At 43.5% G+C, this 24,924-nt stretch overlaps 1 protein-coding gene across 1 annotated transcript in view; it reads left to right on the top strand.

Moving 5' to 3' along the window:
• The first annotated feature begins 3,780 nt into the window (after window positions 1-3,780).
• wdr1 (WD repeat domain 1) overlaps window positions 3,781-24,924 on the top strand; it is a 66,262-nt gene continuing 45,118 nt past the window's right edge. Inside the window, 6 exon segments of the mRNA XM_033025465.1 lie at window positions 3,781-4,100; window positions 8,146-8,267; window positions 8,355-8,445; window positions 13,072-13,219; window positions 18,720-18,844; window positions 18,847-18,904. Coding sequence (XP_032881356.1) covers window positions 4,085-4,100; window positions 8,146-8,267; window positions 8,355-8,445; window positions 13,072-13,219; window positions 18,720-18,844; window positions 18,847-18,904 — 560 coding nt within the window. The 5' untranslated portion in view covers window positions 3,781-4,084.

Below are 24,924 nucleotides of genomic sequence, written 5' to 3'. Positions count from 1 at the left end.
TCACGGAACTGGGCCTCTGCGCATCCCTCTGCAATTGGATCCTCGACTTCCTCATCCACAGACCACAGTCTGTTCAAATTGGAGGAACCACTTCATCCTCAGTAACAATCAGTACGGGAACACCTCAAGGCTGCGTGCTCAACCCCCTGCTTTACTCACTCTATACCCATGATTGCGTAGCCGGTCATAGTGCGAACTCCATCATCAGTTCGCCGATGACACCACTGTGGTTGGACGAATCACAGATGGGGACGAGTCGGAGTATAGAAGTGAGACAGACCGACTGACCAAATGGTGCCAGCACAACAACCTGGCTCTCAACATCAGTAAGACCAAGGAACTGATTGTGGACTATAGTAGGGGAAGGATGAGGACCCACAATCCTGTTTATATCAATGGGACGATGGTGGAGACAGTCAATAACTTCAAATTCCTGAGCGTACATATATCAGAAGATCTTTCCTGGACCCAGCACACTGATGCAATTGTCTACCGTGCACCTGTAGAAGTTTAGACAATAGACAATAGGTGCCATTCGGCCCTTCGAGCCAGCACCGCCATTCAATGTGATCATGGCTGATCATCCCCAATCAGTACCCCGTTCCTGCCTTCTCCCCATATCCCCTGACTCCGCTATTTTTAAGAGCCTGATCTATCTCTCTCTTGAAAGCATCCAGAGAACCTGCCTCCGCCGCCCTCAGAGGCAGAGAATTCCACAGACTTACCACTCTCTGTGAGAAAAATTCCCGGGAATTAACCTTGTAAATCTACGCTGCACTCCCTCAATAGCAAGAATGTCCTTCCTCAAATTAGGGGACCAAAACTGCACACAATACTACAGCTGTGGTCTCACTAGGGCTCCGTACAACTGCAGAAGGACCTCTTTGCTCCTATATTCGATTCCTCTTGTTATAAAGGCCAACATGCCATTTGCTTTCTTCACTGCCTGCTGTACATGCATGCTTACTTTCATAGACTGATATACAAGGACCCCCAGATCCCGTTGTACTTCCCCTTTTCCCAACTTGACGCCATTTAGATAGTAGATTTAGGAGAATCCTCTTCAACATGCCGAATCTCCGTAAACTTCTCAGCGACTCTACTTCCTGAGAAGTTTACGGAGATTCGACATGTCGAAGAGGATTCTCCTAAACTTCTACAGGTGCACGGTAGAGAGCATTCTGACTGGCTGCATCGTGGCCAAGTTCGGCAACTTGAACGTTCAGGAGCGAAAAAGACTACAAAAAGTTGTGACCAATGCTCAGTCCATCACTGGCTTTGACCTCCCCACTGTCAAAGGGATCTATCGTAGTCGCTGCCTGAAAAAGGCAGCCAAAATCATCAAGGACCCACACCATCCTGGACACACACTTATCTCACCATTGCCATCAGGAAGAAGGTACAGGAGCCTGAAGACTGTAACGTCCAGGTTCAGAAACAGCCCCTTCCCCACAGCCATCAGGCTATTAAACACAATGAATAAGCTATGAACTCTGAACTGCAAAAGTATATTATTATTGGTTATTTGCACTATATTTGTTGAACTTTTTCTTTTTTTTCCCGTTTTATACAATGTTTACATATTCACATATTCTGTTGTGCTGCAGCAAGTAAGAATTTCATTGTCCCATCCAGGACATATGACAATAAAACACTCTTGACTTGTTATTTTATTTATAATTATTATTTTAGAATAATTACTCACAGGGAGAGCGACTTCGCGTAATTTACTGCGCTGTTATCAATCGTGTCCCCCATCGATTGCAGAATAATAATAATAATATCTGAAGAAGGGTTTCGGCCTGAAACGTTGCCTATTTCCTTCGCTCCATAGATGCTGCTGCACCCGCTGAGTTTCTCCAGCTTTTTTGTGTACCTATAATAATATCCTTTATTGTCATTGCACAAAGGTACAACGAGTTTTGGTATACAGCTTCCATCCGATGTAATAACTTAATTAACTAAAAATGTAGACACCCAAGAAACAAGATAAAAAACAAACAAACATTAAAAACAGTATAAAGTGCAAATAGGTCTGTGCCGGGTCGATGTGCGACTTGACCATCCGAAGGAGACAGTTCATGGGGGGGGTGGGGGGGGGGGGGGGCACTCAGCAGGGCTGGTTCAGAGCAGCTATAGCTCTGGGGATGAAGCTGTTTCTAAGTCTGGAGGTACAGGCGTAGAAGGCCTCGTAACGTCTGCTGGAAGGTAGAAGTTCAAACAGACTATTGCAAGGGTGTGAGGAGTCTTTGTGAATGCTGACGGCCTTCCTGAGGCACCGTGTATTGTAGATGCCCTCCAAGGCTGGTAGCTGTGTCCTAATTATCTTCTGAGCTCTGTGGACGACCCACTGAAGAGCTCTCCTCTCCGCTTCCGTGCAGCTGAGATACCACACAGAGATGTCATATGTTAGGAAGCTCTCTGTGGTGCAGCAGTAGAAGGTTGTCAGCAGCTGTTGGGGCAGACCAGTCTTTTTCAGTGTTCAGGAAGAACAGTCGTTGCTGTGCCTTCTTGACCAGTGCAGCGGTGTTGGTGGACCATGTCAGGTCCTCTGAAATGTGTGTGCCCAGAAACCTAAAGCTGGACACTCTCTCCACACTGTCCCCGTTGATAAAGATTGGAGCGTATTCCCCATTATGTGTCCTTCTGAAGTTGATAATCAGCTCCTTGGTCTTAGAGGTATTTAGGGATAGGTTGTTATCTGAGCACCAGTCCGTCAGATTCTGCACCTCTGCTCTGTAGTGTGTTTCATCATCGTTGGTGATCAGCCCGATCACCGTTGTGTCATCTGCAAACTTGACAATGGTGTTGGTGTCGAATGCAGGAACACAGTCGTGTGTGAAGAGGGAGTAGAGCATGGGCTCAGGTGCACAGCCTTGTAGTGTGCTGGTGCTCAGGGTGATAGTGGAGGGCAGGTGTGGGCCCAGTCTCACTACCTGCGGTCGCTCCGTCAGGAAATTCAGGATCCAGTCGCATATCGACGAGCTGAGGCCTAGCTGGTGGAGTTTGATGGTGAGCTTGGTGGGGATGACCGTGTTGAAGGCAGAGCTGTAGTCTATGAAAAGCATCCTCATGTACGTGCCCTGTCTTTCCAGGTGAGTCAGGACAGTGTGAAGAGCCAGAGAGATGGCATCCTCTATAGATCTATTTAAAGACCCTATAGCGGAGCAAGATAGACCACTCCTGCTATATGCAATGGGCTGACGTCTAGTACACGACGGAGCGGAACGTGGGCCTTTTTTTCATCCATTTCCGTAACCCGACCTGACCCAACCTGACTTGCAGTGTAATCAGTGTTGCGGGGGAACAGTTTGTGTTAATAAATTAAAATTCTGAAAATGAGAAAAATTCTCCCAAATAACTTTTATTTTTACGAGGATCTTTGGTGCGGAGACGGAAGCCGGTTACGGAAATGAGGCCGAAAATTACCCATGAATCTGCCCATGACCGTACTACGTCTTTTTCGTCGAGTGATCTATCTTGCTTGCTATAGAATCTTTGGATCTATTTGCCCTGTATGCAAATTGTGTGAGTCCAGTGAGGCAGGGATGCCGGATGCTGGAGTTCTTCCATATAAGGCAAGGAAGAAACTGCATGAAGACAAAGGTGCAGCAGCCGCCCCGCCTCCCCCATACAAACCTACAAGCCACAAACCAGTGTAACACACCTTGAGAGCCAACGTGAAACGCCAGCGCTGAGCACGGCGCCCACCTGACTCGGGTGCGTGCTGACGTCAGCGCTCGGACGATGGAGGAGGAGGAGGCGGAGGTTGGCGGCGGGGCTGAGGCGCCTCACAGCCGCGGCGCATCGAGCAGCTTTGACTATATATGGTCAAAGCGACGAGGGAGCAGCCGTGCAGCCTGTTTCCGGGTTGGGTTTTTTTTTTTTTGGCGTGTATTCGCCTTCGCTCTGTGAACCCGCGGCGACAGGAGGGCAAGGCAAACGCAACGGAGGACGAGAGAGAGAGGCGGCGAGCGGCTGTGTGGAGGAGCGACCGTTGCTCGTTGAACGATTGCGTCGGCGGTGACTCGCACTTCATCCCTTCAGCTGAGTAACGGCCCGGCGCGCGCCGGATCTCGCGGCGATGCCTCACGAGCTGAGTGAGTGTTGCCCGGGCGGGGATCAGGGAGGGTGGCAGAGCAAATGGAGCAAGGCTGTAGCTAACGCTGGCTAGCCCCAGCCCTGCCCGTCTTTATGCTAAGTACTCGACGGTACGAGTTGTGCAAATAATGTTTTATTTTTTAAAAGGGCCTCGCCCTTATTTCCCTTCGGGGTTTGGTTCCCTTTCTCATTCCTTTATACCTCCCTTCCGCCTCACATCTAACTGGTTAAAACTTGACAATTGCATTCTTGTCATTGCGCTGCGATGCTGCCAATTCTGAAGTAATCATTCAAAAGGGCATGATTTTATTCGAAGGGGAATTGGTCAGCGAATTCAGAGTTCATATTCGAATTGCGGAGTTAACAAGTGTCCTTCCCTTTTTTGTACATTTATGTTATTTTTGCAAACTCGAGAAGGACGTGTCTTACGAGAATAGTTGCAAATTTTTAATTATTCATTCGAATAATTTGAGAGCATTTCCTGTACGAGCTCCTAGCGAGTGTTTTTTAAAACTTCGATATTGTGCTCAAAGATTGTACTTGTATTAGAACCACTTAGTCATGGAGACATACAAATGGTAACTGGCCCTTCGGCCCAATGTCCTTTCGCCCAAAATGTCCCGTCTAAACTAGTCCCATTCGGCCCATATCCTTCCAAACCCTTCACGTACATGTACGTACTTGTCCATATGCATTTTTAAAATATTGTTATTGTACCTGCTTCAACTGCTTTCTCGATCAGCTCGTTCCATATAATAAAAAGTTGCCCCTTGGGTTTTGGTGTATTTGAATGTACATTGTACATACACATTGAATGTACATTGACTTTTGAAGTAGATATATATATTTCCCTGATAATTAGTTCTAATATTACACCAAAGCCAATGACTGCTTTAAACTGCTGAGCTGTGTTTCCATTCATTAGGGGAGTTAAATTGTGTCCTGTTGCTGAGGTCCTTTTGGATTATTTTTTGACAGTATTTGATGTCTAAAATATTGCTTCTGTTAGTAGGCTGTAAACATAATTTCCCATAAGTTTAAGTGGTTTATTTGCCATATGAAATTTTGCACAAATATACGAAACTTATGGAGGTTTAATTTAAGTGCCTGAAAGTATGTTCGTTTGCGTAGAACATTCATTTTAAAGTTATCTGGTATTTCCTGGTCATGAGTAATAAACATAAAAGTACAACATTGCCTTTTCATATCTGTATTTTACAAATGCTCAGCAGAAATGCTAGGTTTGGTCAAAAAATATCTTCCACAAAATGGGATCTAACTAAACATATTGTAATTCATATTCCTATCCAATTACTGACCTTATCAGATAACTGCTGTAAATATATGAGATATCAAACAGCTTTTAAATAGAGGTGTAGTCACTGCAAGCTTAGTATATTGGAGTAATGACCGTGGGAAGGTGGAGGAATGATGTGATGGCATGTTTTTAGAACTCTAACTAATTCCTTCCCCTTATAATAACAATAATGATGAGCTAGTGATCAAGCTTCCATGTGCATATTGAAAAGTTGAAAGGTTTGATCCAAATGTCATAGTTGGAAGGAAATTCATGTTCATCCACAAAATATGTTTGAGTCTACATATTCTGTAACTTCACCTCATGGATTGGGTTTCACTTAAATCTTGAAAATAAAGATCTGTATTTATGTAGAGAGCATAACCGTAACATTTTAAATTATATTAATTGGTATAATAGATGAAAGCTTGCAAATTCTTACATACCACACACTGAAGAAAGCAACCATTTGCTTTTTTTAAGTTTAGTATAGACACACAGCATGGAAACAGGCCCTTTGGCTTGCACAGTCCACGCTGACCACCAATCACTCTAATTCTATGTTATCAAACTTTCTCATCGACTCTACATATTAGACAAGGCAAGAGACATTTATTGTCACATGCACCAATTGGTACAGTGAAATTTGGGGTCGCCATACAAATAAAAAATTTTTAAAAACACAATAGTATTTTAACATAAACATCCCCAGTGGAATCAAAGTTTCCTACGGTGAGGTAAGGCCCAAAGTTCAGTCATTAGAGGCGATTTTACAGAGACCAATTTACAGAGGTCGCATGCCGTAATGTGGGGGGAAACAGGAGCACCCAGAGGAAACCTACTTGGTCACAGGGAGAACTTACAGATTCCACAGAGACAGCAGCTAAGGTCAGGCTCGAACCCGGGTCAGTGGCAACATTTCTACCAGCTGCTAATAGGAATGAATGTTGATTGAGACAATTTTTGAATGGTGCCTGAGATGATAGATTTGACTTTGTTTTAACTTCCTGGCTGAAAGATGGCTCCTCAAGGAATGCAGTGCACATATTATTGTACATGAATTATGCCACAGGTTCTGCGCTTGCAGTTCTTGAATGGACCTGAACTCGTTGCTGAGGAGGTTCTGTTGCTGAGGAGGTTCATTATTTGATTTCGAGTAAACTAAAGGGCCTGTCCCACTTGACAGTCATTTGTGCGCCATTTACGTGACCTGGTAGCGTGTGGGTAGCGCGGGACGGACGCATGGAGGAGTGTGGAATTGCGTGCGGTAAATCGCAGCGCTCCAGGATTTTGTTCTGTACGAAATCTTCGCGTGCCACTGGCTTGTCACGTAAATGACGGCCAAGTGGGACACCCTGGCGCGGTGCAACGTCTTACCCCCAACAGCAGGCGAAGCGATCGCCGAGCCCGGCCTGGGGCTCACGGCCATTGTGGATCCGGATCCGCCCCCACTCCTACTCCCAAAGCGGGGCCAAGACGATTGGAAATAGACACAAAATGCAGGAGTAACTGGCAGCATCTCTGGGGAGAAGCAATGGGTGACGTTTCAAACTGAAGAAGAGTCTCGACCCGAAACATCATCCATTCCTTCTCTACAGAGATACTGCTGGTCCTGCTGAGTTCCTCCTGCATTTTGTGTCTATCTTCAAATGACGTCACGCGCTCCAGACAGTTGTGTGGTCGCATGATGACGCGAGCGACTGTCGCGCGTCAGTGACTACCGGCCGGTCGTGTAAATGGGACAGGCCTTTGTGGGACAGGCCTTTAAGGAAACCAGTCATAACAAGTTAAGACCTGAGCTTGCATAATTCAAGAACTTTCACCCAAATCAATAATGAATGGTGGAATCTGTTTGTGCAACAGCCTTGTATTGTTGGTGTTGCAGTAGTTCACAGAATGAGGTGTGTAAATATATAAATAAATCGTTGGGGGGGGGGAGACAATAAATAAATAGTGAGCCGAAAACCCTTCAGTGTTGGCTAAGAAGGAATGTTTCCAAAGCTGGCGGGCAAACATTTCCACAACAAGAATGGTGAAAGAAATAATTAGGGTTTTTGTATGGTATATTTGAAGGATGTTGCTTGTTATAATATTGCTGCCCCTATTGTTCCTGTATAATTTACTTAATTACTTGTGCTCAGAATATTTTTGTATTTTAAATTGAGCTGAATTTGATTACTAAATAGTTGGAAGAAATATGTACCTGAGTAAAGAATTTTTTAAATGGGCTCCCGCATTGTCCAGGGAATTTGTGCGCCTTGGTCGTTCTAGACATTTAAGATACTTAAACCCCTGTCCCACGGTATGAGTTCATTCCACGAGTTCTCCCTAGTTTGCCCTGATTCATCATGTTGAAAAATCTTCACGAGTCTTCCCGTGCTTACCTGCCATTAGCGATTCTTCTTGAGTACTTGCCGTTAGTTCTAAGAAACGTCCCCAAGCTCCGACGTACCCGCTACGTTCATTCTCCGTGCTTACCACGAGTTTGATTATTTTAAACTCGGGAGAGCTCTTGGAATGAATTCACACTGTGGGACAGGGCTATTAACTTGGACTAGCTAATGTCAATATTTTTATTTCTCATTTGAAGATGACATTGATGTGTGAATAAAATTATCATAGCTTCACAATGTTCGCCAAATTTATAATCTAATGGAACCATGAATTTAATATCTTGTCAAGTGCTGAATTGCAAGTTGCTGTTTAATTTTCATTCTCGCTTTAATCTCTTTCTTACTTTTCAACAGGCAAAGTATTTGCATGCCTCCCACAAGTGGAAAGGGGTGTTTCAAAAGTCATTGGAGGTGATCCTAAAGGAATCAACTTTCTTTATACCAATAACAAAAGTGTCGTCATAAGAAACATTGATGTAATGCATATTTTATTTTACTAACTTCAATTTACGTACATTTTTTGAAATGGAACATTTGTTTTTAAAAGCCTTTTCTATTTTCAGAATCCAGCGATTGCAGATATATACACTGAGCATGCTCACAAGGTTCAGGTTGCCCAATATGCACCCAGTGGCTATTACATTGCATCCGGAGGTATGTCAATTATATTTTTGTCCCTTATCATTGCTTAACTATTCCCTGATAAGCATTTCATTGTCCAGTTTACAATATTTTATGCCATATGAAATGCTTCTGTTTGGACACATTTGGAAGAGTTGAAAGAGTGGTGGAATTAAATTAAAATAATTAAGGTTATTAAAAACACATTAATCTGATTAATTGAGATAATATAGCTGTGATTTATTTTCCCTAAACTTGCTTTTTAAATATGCGCGCACCTCTCTTACATCTGCTACCTTCCTGACACACGCTGGCTGAAATGCACAGGTATGAAGTCTATAATATGCTGCTTTATATTCTTCACTAGCTAGTCACTACTGCTTTGTGGATTCATGCTTGACTGATCTTCTGGACTTTTTTGAGAATGTAACTAAGAAAATGAACAAGGGAGAGCCAGTGGATGTAGTGTATGTGGATTTTCATAAAGCCTTTGATAAGGTCCCATATATGAGATTAGTGGGCAAAATTAGAGTGCATGGTATTAGGGGTAGGGTACTAACATGGATATAAAATTGGTTGGCAGACAGGAAACAAAGAATAGGGATTAACGGGTCCCTTTCAGAATGGCAGGCAGTGACTAGTGGGGAACCGCAAGGCTCGGTGCTGGGACTGCAGCTATTTACAATATACATTAATGATTTAGATGGAGGGATTAAAAGTAACATAAGCAAATTTGCAGATGACACAAAGCTGGGTGGCAGTGTGAACTGTGAGGAGGATGCAATGAGAATGCAGGGTGACTTGGACAGGTTCCGTGATTGGACAGATGCAGTTTAATATGCACAAATGTGAGGTTATCCACTTTGGTGGCAAAAACAGGAAGGTAGATTATTATCTGAATGGTGTCAAGTTGGGAAAAGAGAAAGTACAATGAGATCTGGGGGTCCTTGTTCATCAGTCACTGAAAATAAGCATGCTGGTACACCAGGCAGTGAAGAAAGCTAATGGTGTGTTGGCCTTCATAACAAGGTTCACGAGGTTAATTCCCGGGATGGGGGAAATGTCGTATGTTGATAGAATGCAGCAACTGGGCTTGTATACACTGGAATTTAGAAGGAAGAGAGGGAATCTTATTGAAGCATATAAGATCATTAAGGGATTGGACACGCTAGAGGCAGAAAACATGTTCCCAATATTGGGGGAGCCCAGAGCCAGGGACCGCAGTTTAAGAATAAGGGGTAGGCCATGAACGGAGATGAGGAAAAACTGTTTCACCAAGAGTTGTGAATCTGTGGAATTCGCTGCCTCAGAAGGCAGTGGAGGCCAATTCTCTGGATGCTTTCAAGAGGGAATTAGATAGAGCTCTTAAAGATAGGGATATGGGGAGAAGGCAGGAACTGGGTACTGATTGTGGATGATCAGCCATGATCACAGTGAATGGCGGTGCTTCCTCAAAGGTCTGAATGGCCAACTCCTACATCTATTGTCTATTGTTATTCGTAGAAGCAGTAGCACAGTTTGAAGGTCTAATACAATTGTATCCCCTTTTTATTGATACTGAATAAGTTGCTTATGGTATCAAGAATGTAGATTTCCTTGTGTGTATGTAGCAAAGTGTTGCACATTGTAACGCTATCTTGAGTTCCCTATCTATCTTTGCCATGATTTAGACAGCAACCACTTCCTTAGTTTAAAAACTGACCTGCTGGAAATTGGCCACTCCTGCTTTTCACTACTATTATGTGCTCTGGAAACACTTGGATTCCTCTCTAACTACCGTTCTCATTTCTTGTGTGTTCTTTTGCCCATTATTATTAATTTTCACAGCTTGCAATATTTAACCTAGTTTTCTTTTAGTTTCTGCTTATTTTTTTTGTTCTATTGCCTTTCTTTTATCTAGGAAACATTTGCTTTGATTCCCTTTGTGGAATTTCACCTAGCCTGTCTGAGATATGTCTTTTAAAGGTCATTCATTGCTACATTCATGTCTTGTTCAAAAAATTTGACTCCACTTTATCCTTTCCAGATTTTTTTCTCATCTATTGAGTTAAGTTCTAGTAATCTGAACTTCCAGTTAAATTGTAATTTAAATTTTTCCTTTCCTCTTTACAATGTTAGTCAAAATCTTTTCATGATTTGCAGCTCCCACTTGGCCTATCTAATTCCTCAGAAACACATTAATTGATGCTCTTCTTTGAGGTTGACACCCTATTGATCTATTTGAATATCACAAAGTGCTTCCTTTCTTTGCCAGTTTTCATATCTCAAGTGTTATGACAGTTTGGGTAGTGGAAATTCTTTACCTAAAAATCTGTGATATGGAATAAAATTCACCCTCTTTGAATTCGTGGAAGGAAGAAAATAAATGAGTACAATTTTTCTTCGCTTGTGTTTCTTTAAGTGTGCAAAGATGACATGCCATCAAGTTGTGGAAAAATGAAATGTGGCCCATTTCTCTCCCCATAACATAGGGTGTCCATCGCTGTGTCACAATCAGCATTTTGGTGTTACCCTTGCTAAATCACAGTCTCTCTGAATATACATTGGAAATTGCTACCTCGGTTGCAGTGATGGTGCTAAAAGATCTTGAAATTAAGCCTTGCCTCAGTTGATTCGTAAGGAAGCAAATGTTGGATAATATGAGTTGCTCATAAAATAGGGCTATGCTTGATAGATGTATATATTGAAAAGAGAGTGGTGTTTTTAATTTGCTAAATACCTTCTGAATAAATTAGAGTAGCTATCTTTATCTGTAGACCACCAGGGGCGCCTCAATGACCACCAGGGCGCTGGGGAGATGGCCAGTCCTGCCAGCAGTCGTTTTTTTCAACTTTTTGTTATTTTTAGCATCTGTTTAAAGTTTGTTTTTATGTTCAAGTCCTTACCTTCCCAGAGATGTGATCATTTTTCGGATCACATTCTCCGGGCTCTGCGGCCTACCATCGCTAAGGCTGGGCGCCGCCTTGGACTGTCGTGAGCCCCACCGCGGGGCGCGGACTTAACATCGGAGCGGATCGCTCCCACCGCGACCACCATGGACTTACCACAAGGGCTCGCAGTCTCAGGAAAGGCTGAGCTCCAACGCCGCAGAAGGTTCACCCAGACCCGACGCGAGGTTCGATTGCGGGGGAACTGACACAACCCCCCCGATGCGGGATCTGAACGCCTCGACGTGGAGGGCCTGAATGCCGCCTGCTACGGGAGTTAAGATTGTCCCGTTAACGGCGAGCTCGAGGCCCCCGACTAAGGAAGAACAACGGAAGAGACTTGAAGTTTATTTCGCCTTCCATCACAGTGAGGAATATGTCGGAGTCACTGTGGTGGATGTTCATGTTAAATGTGTTTTTGAGTCTGTTGCTTTTAATTGTATGACTGACCTGACCAGTGAAGTTCCCCGTATATTGCAAAACATATGTGGCGAATAAAATCTGATTCTGATTCTGGTGAAAGATCAGAAAGGTTTAATCACAGGCCAGTTACAGATGAGTTTAACCCTTTGATTCCTACTTCATTACTGAAGATTGTGGCCCCTGTTAACATCCATGTATAAAGGGTTTTTAGTCTTATCATGAATGGGTCTGTTTCATCATCTCTCTGTGAAGTACTTCCCAAAATTTTGAAATGTACTAATGTAAAATCTCTACATTTCCCTCTGAAAATGCTCTGGATTAAATTAAAAATTAATCTGCATTCAGACAATAGGTGCAGGAGTAGGCCATTCAGCCCTTCGAGCCAGCACTGCCATTCACTGTGGTCATGGCTGATCAGCCACAATCAGTTTCTGCCCCCCCCCCCCCCCCTTTTTTCCTTGACTCCGCTATCTTTAAGAACTCTATCTAGAAAGCATCCAGAGAATTGGCCTCCACTGCCTTCTGAGGCAGAATTCCACAGATTCACAACTCTCTGGGTGAAAAGGTTTTTCATCATCTCCGTTCTATCTGGGTGACCCCTTATTCTTAAACTGTGGTCCCTTGTTCTGGACTCCCACAACATTGGGAACATGTTTCATGCCTCTAGTGTGTCCAATCCCTTAATAATCTTGTATGTTTCAATAAGATACCCTCTCATATTTCTAAATTCCAGTGTTACAAGCGGAGTCTCTCCATTCTATCAACATATGACAGTCCCGCCATCCCGGGAATTAACCTCGTGAACCTATGTTGCACTCCCTCAATAGCAAGAATGTCCTTCCTCAAATTTGGAGACCAAAACTGCACATAACACTCCAGGTGTGGTCTCCCTAGGGCCCTCCACAACTGCAGAAGGACCTCTTTGCTCCTATACTCAACTCTTCTTGTTATGAAGGCCAACATGCCATTTAACTGTTTCATTCTCTTACCTATCATACAGATCCTTCCAGTGTCTTTTTTTAAAGCAGAAAAGTGTAGACTTCCACAGCCTTTCCTTTGAAATTGCCCCTTAAGCCCTGCAATCAGGCTAATGGTTTCCTTTGTGTATACTTTATTGCCTTGATCGGCAACATTCACCAAGTGAGGCAACGAGATCTAATATTATCATCATATCATGTTTAAGTATGATTTTTTAAAAACTATTGTTACTATTTTTAAACTGATTACTATTGTTTTGGGCACAAAATATTAAGCCAGAATGCTTTTTCTCTGCCTAAATTTAGGAATTTTGTTTTTTGTATTATGACAGATGTTACTGGCAAGGTTCGAATTTGGGATACTACCCAGAAAGAACATTTAATGAAATATGAATATCAACCAATTTCTGGAATAATCAAAGATATTTGTTGGTCTTATGATAATCAAAAGATTGCAGTTGCTGGAGAAGGCAAAAGCAAGTAAGTTTCAAGAATGGGCAGTATTCTTGTAGATACATTGTATATAATTGAATAACTACAATTTATGCTGCTTTAGTGGCAATAGGATATATCAAACTACATGTTAAAAAGGGGAGGGGGATTTGAAGTGCTGAGCCACCGGGAGATCCGATTGGTTAGTGCGAACTGAGCGGAGGTGTTGGGCGAAGCGATCGCCGAGCGTGTGCTTGGTCTCGCCGATGTAGAGAAGTTGGCACCAAGCACAGCGGATGCAGTAGATGAGGTTGGAGCAAATGCAGGTGAACCTCTGCCTCGCCTGGAAAGACTGCTTGGGTCCTTGGATGTCCTCATTCTTCAGGGAACGGGGGTTCCCCTCTTCAATTATTGATGAGGCTCTCACCAGGGTCTCCTCTATCCCGCAGCTCTGCTCTTACTCCCATCCCCTTACTCGTAACAAGGATAGTGTCCTCCTTGTCCTCGCTTTCCACCCCATCAGCCGTTGCATACAACAAATAATCCTCTGACAATTTCACCACCTCCAACAGGATCCTACCACTGGCCACATCTTCCCATCTCCTCCCCTTTCTGCTTTCCACAGAGACCATTCCCCTCCGTAACTCCTGGTCAATTTAGCCCTTCCCACCCAAACCACCCCCTCCCCTTGGTACTGTTCCCTTGCAACCACAGGAAATGCAAAACCTGTCGCTTAACCTCCACCCTCGACTTGATCCAAGGACCCAAGCAGTCCTTTCAGAGGTGAGGCCGAGGTTCACCTGCACTTCCCCCAACCTCATCCACTGTATCTGCTGTTCTAGGTGCCAACTTTTCTACATGGCGAGACCAAGCACAGGCTTGGCGATCGCTTCGCCCAACACCTCCGCTCAGTTCACACTAACCACCTGATCTCTTAGCTCTTCAACTCTCCCTCCTATTCTGAATCTGACCTTTCTGTCATGGGCCGCCTCCATTTTTCGCTTAGGTGGTTTTGCAACCCCAGTGGTATGACATTGACTTCTCTAATTTCAGATAGTCCTTGCTTTCTCTCTCCTTCCTCTCCCTCATCCCAGCTCTCCCACAAGCCCTACTGTCCTCCGCATCTTCCTTTCTTTTTCTCCCGCCTCTCCTGACATCGGTCTGAAGAAGGGTCTTGACCATAACGTCTCCTATTCCTTCTACACTTAGGATGCTGCCGTCACCCCGCTGAGTTTCTCCAGCATTTTTTTTGGTCTACCTTCGATTTTTTCCAGCATCTGCAGTTCTTTCTTAAACATCTGTGTTTGGTTAATTTCATTATGAATTAGTCACTTGGGTACCTTCATATTTAAGCTGAGTTTGGTTATTTGAATAATAAATAATCTTATTAATTTGTTAGATTCCCACTAATCATCTGGCAATTGTATTTTAACTTCTTGTGGTCTTGGGGGAATTGAATGTGCATAGTTTAAGTTTCTTTGCTAGATTGTATTCAACATAAATTTCATGCAGAAATTGAAAATTTTATTATATTAAAAAATTTGTGATCTTTACATGTTCTAAGTGGTCGCAGGGTGTTGTTTTTAGCCTGAAGGTATTTACATGAATTAATCGGTCTTGCATTGAAGACAAGATTATCTTATTTCTGTATTCAAGCACAATGTCTCAGCTTTGTTTACATTTCTCACTGTTGGATCATCATCATAGTGCATGATCATAGTGACATTGCTGTGCAATCAAAGAAGGAAGAATGACCTGTGATAACTTAATGGAAACCTTTTTTCAAAGATTTTCCAAAAGTAGATAATTTGATATTGAACATGGAAGATGGATCAAGATGCTCACTGAAAGTAGCAGCATTTGAAAAGACCCGAGTAGGATCAGATCAGAAACATGAAAGGTCAATGGAAAGCATTCCACAAATATGAGTTGGAGGCAGTTAAAGGTTATCTGGAGAAAGGCATAATTCAGGAATCCTGAGTTTAGTTAGACAGTAGTTGTCTAATTGTTGGTAAGGTAGGGCATAAAGCAATTTGAGCTTGGATGAAATCAAAACTGAATTTCAGAAGGAAACCGTATAAATGTTATCAACTAAAGCCATATCAGAAAATACACTTTCCCAAATATTAGAATATCAGAATGCTCAAAGCGATTGCTATTATATAGAAATTACTTGCGCAGAAGTAAATGTGCTTAGAATTTCTAGTCCCTGCACAGACTGAAATAACATGTAACCAAACTAGAAATTATATATTCATGCTTTTTATGGAAATAAATTTGGATTGCCTTGATAATCAAGATGTCCCAAAATCAAGCTGTATGATCAGTTTTGTGGTGCTAAAAGAATGAAAGTCGCACAGGTCCCCTGGTACCCGGATGAAATTATAATTGGGAGTAAGAAGGGCCCAAAGAGCATCTTGTAAGTGGGACAGTAAAGATTTAATAAGATTTAGGTGCTTAAAGCAGCTAATGTTTTAAAAAGATGTATTGTGACTAAAGCTCTAAATTGAGAGGTGGCGGCGATAATAATGGCTGTGTTGCTTTTGATCTGTTAAAGGACATCATAGATTTGTCATTGGAAAATGGAAAACAGAACTATGGCACATTTAGCTGAACTATCAAAAATGTGGAAATTGCGGAATGGCCATAGAACATTGTGATGTCCTGAGCTTTTGAAATATTAGTATGCGGGCAGAATTGACTAGTTGTATGCAAAAGAAGACTTGCATCTGAAATATGATGAGTTGTTTATTTGAGAGCGTAACTGGCAGGGTAGATGAGGTTGCTTGGGAACCAATGGATGTTATCTGAAATTTTTAGATGTGAATTGTGGAGATGTCACAGATTAGATCAATGCCTTAGGATTAGATATAAGCATGGGTTAAGTGACAATGGAAAAGAAAGAAAGAAGGAAATTATATTTCAAATGTAAAAAGTTGCTAAAACATGCTTAAATCTTGGGGGGGGTGTTGAGGGAGATTGAGGACAATGTATCCTGAGCATAACTATTTCAAGTTTCACGACATAACAAATGAAGACGTAAAAGTAATTGCTGGAAAACTGTATTAAAGTACAACGTCAGCTTTGTCCGCAGAGCAGAACCAGTTCAGGGTTATGAAGTAGATGAAGTATTGTAAATGTAGGATTTTGTGAATTGACCATTTTTAGTGATCACCAGAACAAGTGCAGACCTGTTGAAATCTGCTCCCCATGCAAGAGTGATCCCAGGAATTAGTAGGTTAACATAGAATGAGCGTTTGAACGGCACTGGGCCTGTACTCTTTGTTTCCCCAACCGCAACCAGTTCCCCCAATGCAATATTCCACCAGCGCAATATTCCATCACACGTGCATAGCCCCCAACTGTGCAGGGGCAGCTCATTTCTCCCCATCCCCCAGCACTCTCTCCTCCTCTTTACCCTCTCTCTTCAGTCCCTGGAGAGGGGGGGGGAGGGGTGAGAGAGTGTAGACGTGGCCTCCACAGCCTTCTGGCAAAGAATTCCACAGATTCACCACCTCTGACTAAAGAAATTCCTCCTCTCCTTCCTAAAAGAACATTATTTAATTCTGCTATGACCGCTTGTCCTAGGGTTTCCTACTAATGGAAACGTCCTCTCCACATCAACGCTATCCAAGCCTTTCACTATTCTGTATGTTTCAACGAAGTCCCCCCTCATTGTTCTAAACTCCAAAGAGTACATGCCCAGTGCCGTCAAACACTCATCGTATGTTAACCTACTAATTCCTGGGATCACTCTTGTAAATTTCCTCTGGACCCTCTCCAGAGCCAGCACATCCTTCCTCAGATATGATGCCCAACATTGCTCACAATATTCCCTATGCGGCCTGACCAGTGCCTTCTGGAGCCTCAGCATTACATACCTGTTTTTATATACAAGCCCACTCGAAATAAATGCTGGAATTGCGTTTGCTTTCTTTACTGCCGATTTGACTTGCAGGTTAACTTTTTGGCAGCTGCACTCCCAAGACGCTGTTGCGCCTCCAATTTCTGGATTCTCTCCCCATTTAGAAAAATCTTGTATGCCTTTATTCCTGCTACTAAAATGCATGACTCCACACTTTGCTACACTACATTTCATCTGCCACTTCTCTTCCCACTCTCCCTTCCTGTCCAAGTCCTTCTGCAGAGTCCCTGCTTTCTCTACACTACCTGCCCCTCCAACTATTTTTGTATCATCCACAAAGCCCTCAATCTTTTCATCCAAATCATTATATACAACATGGAGAACAGCGGCCCCAGCACGATCCCAGCGGAACTTCACTAGTCACTGGCAGCCAACCCTTTATTGCCATTCTTTGCCTTCTGCTATCCAGCCAATCTGCTGTCCATGCTAATATTTCCCTTTGATACCATGGGCTCTCATCTTCCTTAGCAGCCTCTCATGTGGCACCTTATCAAAAGTTTTCTGAAAAATCCAGGTAAACAATGTCTATGACTCTTCTTTGTCTGTCCTGCTATTTACTTCATTAAAGTTAAGAAGGCAATGTTGCAAACTGAAGATTTAACAGGGTGAATGTTAAGATGCTTTCTTTATCTGAGATTGGATAACTAAGGATATTAGCCATGAGGGGAGGGAGTTGTTTGTCAGTTGGGATTGAAATAAGTTTCTTCAGTCAGATTTGTGGTTATAACATCCTTGCTGGTAGATAGAGAATAGGATCTGAACCTTGGTTGTAATGTCGCAAGATGTGGGAATGTGACTGAGTGAACTGCTGAGGGAAAGGTTTATTAAGAGAAGGTGGAATTGTTAAGAAGCTAAACATTGTTTGACAGTTTTTGCCAATTGCGATCTTATTAATTGTGGCTTATGGTATGGTGCTAAAGAGTGAAATAAGATGGAAACTAGCTATATTATAAATGGTACACAAAAATGCTGGAGAAACTCAGCGGGTGCAGCAGCATCTATGGAGCGAAGGAAATAGGCTCGTTTCGGGCCGAAACCCTTCTTCAGACTGATAGGGGGTGGGGGGGGGGGGGGGGGAGAAGGAAGGAAAAGGGGAGGAGGAGGAGCCCGAGGGCGGGGGGATGGGAGGAGACAGCTCGAGGGTTAAGGAAGGGGAGGAGACAGCAAGGGCTAGCAAAACTGGGGAGAATTCAACGTTCATGCCATCGGGACGCAAACAACCCAGGCGGAATATGAGGTGCTGGATATTATACCAATTATAAATGGTACTTGCCAAGGAGAAATTTGCAGATGAGGGCCAGGAATAGGATCCAGACTTCTTGATGCCTTTTCTGAAGTACTTTTAAGGTCATTAGTGATAGGAGTAGAATTGGGGCCATTTGTCCCATCAATAATCTTGTCTACTCTGCCATTCAATGATTGCTGATCTCTCTCTCTCTCTGTCTCCAAACCCCTTTCTCCTGCCTTTTCCCCCTACCTCTGACATCTGTGCTAATCAAAAAGTGTGCCAGCTTTGTTAGGATGATAGGAGTGCAGGTCTGGACAGTCTCACAGCCATATGTACTTATATTAATAGAAAATAATTATTTGCTACATTTAAATATCATGATTGTATCATTGCAGGCATGGAGCAGTTATTCAATGGGACACGGGAACATCTGTTGGGACAGTGAACGGCCACAGCAAAGCCATAAACAGCATATCTCTTAAGTCAAGTCGCCCATTCCCTGCTGTGACTGCTAGTGATGATTTACCTGCGTGTTCTTTAATGCATATCCTGTAAAGTTCGTGTGGTACACTTTCTGTAAGTAACCTATTCAAAATCTGTAATGTTTTGTTAACTGAAAAATGACAAAATAGCAATCATAATTTGTGGCATTTCAGTTTTTTATGTGAGGAAAGTATTTATCCAACTTGGTTGCTGTTAAATTAGTTATTTAGTACTAATATTTAATTTAGTACTAAATTCTTAGTAATTTAGTTATTTACAGCAGTCCCAAGTACTTAATGAAATGAAGGCTTCTGTCACTTGTTCTTTCAGGTACTGAGTGCTGGGCCCACAATAATCTTGAAACCAAAAGCAGATGCTGCCTAGCCTGCTCAGTTCCTCCAGCACCATGCCGACAACAATTTCCTTCATTTTAAGAACTGACTGCACAAATGTTAGTCCCATTGAATTGTGTTGGTGTTCATATGTCCCCAATTTGGTGATTCCCAGGTTGGAGTGTACTCTGTTTATTGATATCATAGCAAGCACTGGAAGAGAATATGGCTATATGTTGTTGGAGCCCATAATATTTGCCAGGTGTGCTCAACTATTTCTTTATTGCATGATGATTTACCATTTATAATGATAGAGCCTTGATGCTGAGAAGGATTCTCTTTGCATGGATATGAGAGTTGCAGATGATTTGTTCTTAGCTTTTTTTTTTTCCACTTGCTGCCATCAGTGAAATAGGGGTGCCCACTTCCTCTTTCTACAGTGTGACTGAATGTGGTAGTTTAGGTTAGTTTAGAGATACAGCACCGAAACGGGCCTTTCGGCCCACCCAGTCCACACCGACCAGCGATCCCCACGCACTAACACTGGCTTAACCACTAGGGATAATTACGATCTTAGCAAACCAATTAACCTACACACCTGTACATCTTTGGATTGTGGGAGGAAACCGGAGCACTTGGAGAAACCCCGCAGGTCACGGGAAGAACGTACAAACTCCGTACAGACAGCACCTGTAGTCAACATCAAAGTTGGGTCCCTGTAAGGCAGCAATTCTACTGCTGTGTCCCCATGCTGCCCTCTATTGGCAGATTGAAGACTTGAATTGGGTTTGTTTTGTTAGATGGAGGGACTTTTAGCTCCATCTATAATTAGGCTCCTAACATGTTTGTAAAGTGTGTGTAATGTCACTTTATTATTTTTACTTTGTGTAGCTGATGCAGCAGAAGGAGGAGCAATTCTTCATCAGCGTGCAGAGCTATAATCAACAAGAGGATTCCTCTGTGTATTTGATGTTTGAATTAATTATGTCAAACTAGTCAGTTTGAAATCTCCTGACTTTACCACCTCCTTGGGTGGCTCTACCCCAGTGAGATGAGACAAGCTAAAGATCATAATGCAAGAGTTTGAAGCATTGGCTGAAATATGGACTTCATTAACTGTTACTTAAACAGTCAGTGGGTCGCGGAGGGAGGAGAACCTTGCAAATATTGGCCAATTCACATTGATCATCAGTTGTGTGAACATCTCATCTAGGTCTGATGCCTAGATCAGGCCGAGTGACCTAAACTATTTAATTCCCATTTTAATTGATGCATGATTGTTTGGTGTAACTGTGTGGCCTGTTGGTCTATTTCAAAGTTGTGTGGGGTTAAGGAACCACACGGGCCATGTGATATAAAGGTTCCGATTTCCATGAATCATGACCAAGGTCAGAAGCTAGACATCACTGTCCCTGATGTGAGGTCTACATAACAGATTAATTAACCATTTTGTACCATTTGTCATTCAAACATCTCCAGATTCTTCACTCTGGGTAGTGCATTGGTAGTGTTGCTGCCTTGCAGCACCAGAGACCCGGATTCGATCCGGACTATGGGTGCTGTCTGTATGGAGTTGTACGTTCTCCCCGTGACCGCTGGACTATCTCCGACCTTCGGTTTCCTCCCACACACCAAAGACGTACAGGTTTGTAGGTTAATTGGATTGGTAGAATATAAATTGTCCCTGGTGTGTGTAGGGTAGCATTAATGTGCGGGTTGCTGTTTGGCGCGGACTCTGTATCCCGAAGCGCTTGTTTCCGCACTGTATCTCTAACTAAACTCTGGCCTTGGGTTTAGTCCAATAACTTAGTATCTTTTGATTGGCGCTTTAAAAAAAAAATCCTGAATATTAGCATTGTCTAAGCTGAATTGAAGGGCTGTTACTGGAGATTTCATAGTTCTGATATGCAGACCTTCAGCCCTGAGCTTTTCGATAAGAGTGTCCCCCGACCAGAATTCATGGATGAACTGTGAAGTCCTCTCCTGATGAAGTCTGTCTGCGGCATTCAAATCGATCGGTCCTAAATGGTAAGGTCTATCTATGTACAACCATCACAAAGCCATCAAGAGGAAATTCTGGGCCATGCTAGAGTCCCAGGATAATCACACAGATATGACATCTGTTGATTATAAAAGACTGGCATTCGGTAGCTGACAACAATGTGAAGTTGGGCAATTTCACTGTTAATAATGTGTCACTCCGTAATGAGGTCAATGCATTTTATGCTCATTTGAAGATATGATTGGAGGGCATCTGCCCCAACAACACATTGGGTGCACCTACACCATGAGTCGCTATAGTAGGAATCAGATTGGCTTCCAAAGACTGAATTTGCAGAAGGCAACTGACTTGGCGCCCCAGGCGTATGCTCCGAACCTGTGCGGGCCAGTTGGCAGGAATATTCGCTGACATCTTTAACCCATCTCTCTGGAACATCTGGATAACAAAGACACCTGTGTCATCTTGTTTATTGACTCTATCCGTGCCTAATTAATCTCACCAAATTAATCTCCAACATCTAGCATCCCAATTCTTGACTGAGATCGCAATCAGTAAGATGGGTGACAAATCATCCTCCATGATCATTCCCCATACCAGTACTCCGCAAGGAAGCATTCGCGGCCCCTTTATTATACTTCCTATACACTCACGACTGTGTAGCCACATTTGCTCTATCTGTTTACAAGTTTTGCAATGACACTGCAATAGTGGACTGGATATTGAACACTGACGAGACGGGGTACAGGAAGGAGCTTGGTATACAGACATGACCTCTCTTTCAATGTGAAATGACGAAGGAGCTAGTCATTGAGTGGTGTACATGCCATAGCCGGCATTGATGTGCTGTTCCCATGGAATTTGAAGGTCAAGAGCTGCAATTCCTGATACTTCCTCAAATGAAAATTCAGCATGTCTTTAATGACTTACCAATGTCTGCCATGCGCAGTGCAAAGCCCTATTGGATGCATCACAACTTGCTTTGACAACTGCTCTGATGAAAACAGTAGAGTTTTTGGGGCAAGTTGATACACCCCAATCCATCACACTTCCAGTCTACCACCAGCTGATTTGGTACGGCTGCAATGTAAGCTGGGACCACAAACACCCTGGTCATTCTCATTTCTTCCCCTCCCCTGTTGGGCAGAAGTTGCAAAAGCTTGAAAACACATACCACAAAATTCAGGAACAGCTGCTTCTGTAATCAGCGAACTTGGCAGACCTCAAGCCTCCAGAAGAAAGCCAGGTCTAGTCCTGGCTTTCTTCACCTAGCTCCCTGGGACCTTTGCCCTTTCGTGTACTTCCGCTGCAGCTGTAACGTTCTAATAATGCTGTCTACACCCTATTTTGCACTGTTTAAGACTGTAGATGCTGGAAAAATCGAAGGTAGATGGCGAATGTATGGAGCGAAGGAATAGGTGACATTTCAGGTCGCGACACTTCAGACTAATGTTGGGTGGGGGCGGAAAGAAGAAAGAAGATGCGGAGACCGTGGGCTGTGGGAGAGCTGGGGAGGCGAAGGAGGGAGAAAGCAAGGACTACCTGAAATTGGAGGTCAATGTTCATACCGCTGGGGTGTAACTACCCAGGCGAAATATGAGGTGCTGCTCCTCCAATTGGTGGTGGACTCACTCTGGCCATGGAGGAGGCCCGGACAGAAAGGTCAGATATGGAATGGCAGGGGGAGTTGAAGTGCTGAGCCACCGGAGATCGGGTTCGTTAATGCGAACTGAGCGGGGGTGTTGGGCGAAGCGCTTGCCAAGCCTACGCTTGGTTGTCACCAATGAGCAGCTGACACCTAGAGCAGTGGATGCAGTAGATGAGGTTGGAGGAGGTGCAGGTGAACCTCTGCCTCACCGGGAAATATTGCTTGGGTTCTTGTTCCTCTGGTTGTAAGGGAAAGTACCAGGGGGAGCAGGTGGTTTGGGATGGAAGGGACAATTTGACCAGGGAGTTGCGGAGGGAACGGTCTCTGCGGAAAGCCGAAAGGGGAGAGATGGGAAAATGTGGCCAGTGGTGGGATCCTGTTGGAGGTGGCGAAAATGTCAGATTATCTGTTTTTGTATGTGGTGGCTGGTAGCGTGGAAGGTGAGACACGAGTCTGTCCTTGTTAAGTGGGGGGGATGAGGAGTGAGAGCGGAGCTATGGATATAGAAGAGACTCTGGTGAGAGCCTCATCTATAGTCGAAGAGGGGAACCCCCCTTCCCTAAAGAATGAGTACATCTCCGATGCCCTGGTTTGGAACACCTCATCCTGGGTGCAGATGCAGACGGAGGAATGGGGGTAGAGTCCTTACAGGAATCAGGGTGGGAAAGAAGTGTAGTCCAGATAGCCATGGGAGTCAGTGGGTTTGTAGTAGATATCGGTCAGTAGTCTGTTACCTGCGATGGAGATAGTGAGGTCAAAACAGTGGGAGATATCGGAAATGGTCCAGGTGAATTTGAGTGCCAGATGGAGTTAGTGGTGAAATGGGTGAAGTCAGTGAGTTCTGCATGGGTGCAGGAGGGGCACCAATCCAGCCGTCAATGTAGCGGAGGTAAAGTTCGGGGATAGGGCCACAGTACACCTCGAACAAGGATTGTTCGACTACCCTACAAAGAGACAAGAATAGCTGGGGCCCATGCGCGTGCCCATAGCTATGTCTTGGATTTGAGGAAATGGGAGGAGTCAAAGGAAAAGTTGTTGAGGGAAAATTGATCTATTTTGCACGGGGTTACTTTTCTCTTTGCACTTATATTTCTGAATGGCTTGATGGTACTTGTGTGGTAAAATTTAACTGAATGCCATGCAAGTCTTTCACAGTATCTTGGTACACATGACACATGACATTTTTGTAAAATTATCTAATTTGACTGGTATAATCATAAAGGAACGTTGCACTTACCACTGTAAACTAAAGAATTACAGGGACATTTCCACACTTTGTAAAATATGGACATTCATAGCCAATCTATTTGCCTGAGGACCCCATAGTGCAGGATTTTTTTCGGTCTGTATAATTTCTCGGTTGTACAACATGGAAACTATGATCCATGAAGAATGCAGACCATCGAGCACACATTTACACATCCTATTTTACTCTCCTCGTATACTTATCAACTCTTCCCTGATTCTGCCACACATAATTTTACAGTGACCATATATCTACCAATCTCCATGTTTTTGGGATATGGGAGCCAATCAGCTCATGGCAAGATCACCGACTGGTATAGTTGCGGCATGGTGGCGTAGCAGTAGAGTTGCCTGCTTGCAGCACCAGAGACCCAAGTTTGATCCTGATTACGAGTGCTGTCTGTACACAGTTTTGTACATTCTTCCTGTGACTGCGGGGGTTTGCTCCGTTTCCTCCCACATTCCAAACATGTACAAGTTTGTAGATTATTGGCTTGGTATTAATTTAAATTGTCCAGGTGTGTTGGTGAGCAGGGATCGCTGGTCAGTGTGGACTCGGTGGGCCGGGGCCTGTTGCCACAGAAGGCTATAGAGGCTAGATCAGTGGATATTTTTAGGCAGTTAGTTTCTTGATTAGTACAGGTGGTCAGAGGTTATGGGAATAAGGCCTCAGAATTGGGAGTTAGGAGGAGAGATCGATTCAGCCATGATTGAATGACGGAGTGGACTTGATGGGCACATGGCCTAATTCTACTGTTTCCTTATGTCCTTGTTTACCTGTTTTTCGCACGTATTACTAATTTACTAGGAATTTAGTGAGTCACAGAATACTGCAACTCTATATGACCTTGCCAGAGGTCAGATCTTGAACTCGCCACTGGATCTGTGAGGCA

This window comes from Amblyraja radiata, chromosome 1 (assembly GCF_010909765.2).
Source record: "Amblyraja radiata isolate CabotCenter1 chromosome 1, sAmbRad1.1.pri, whole genome shotgun sequence".
NCBI classification, from domain to species: Eukaryota; Metazoa; Chordata; class Chondrichthyes; order Rajiformes; family Rajidae; genus Amblyraja; species Amblyraja radiata.
The sequence above is the reverse complement of the archived record's forward strand: the minus strand, read 5'-3'. Positions and strand labels throughout refer to the sequence as shown.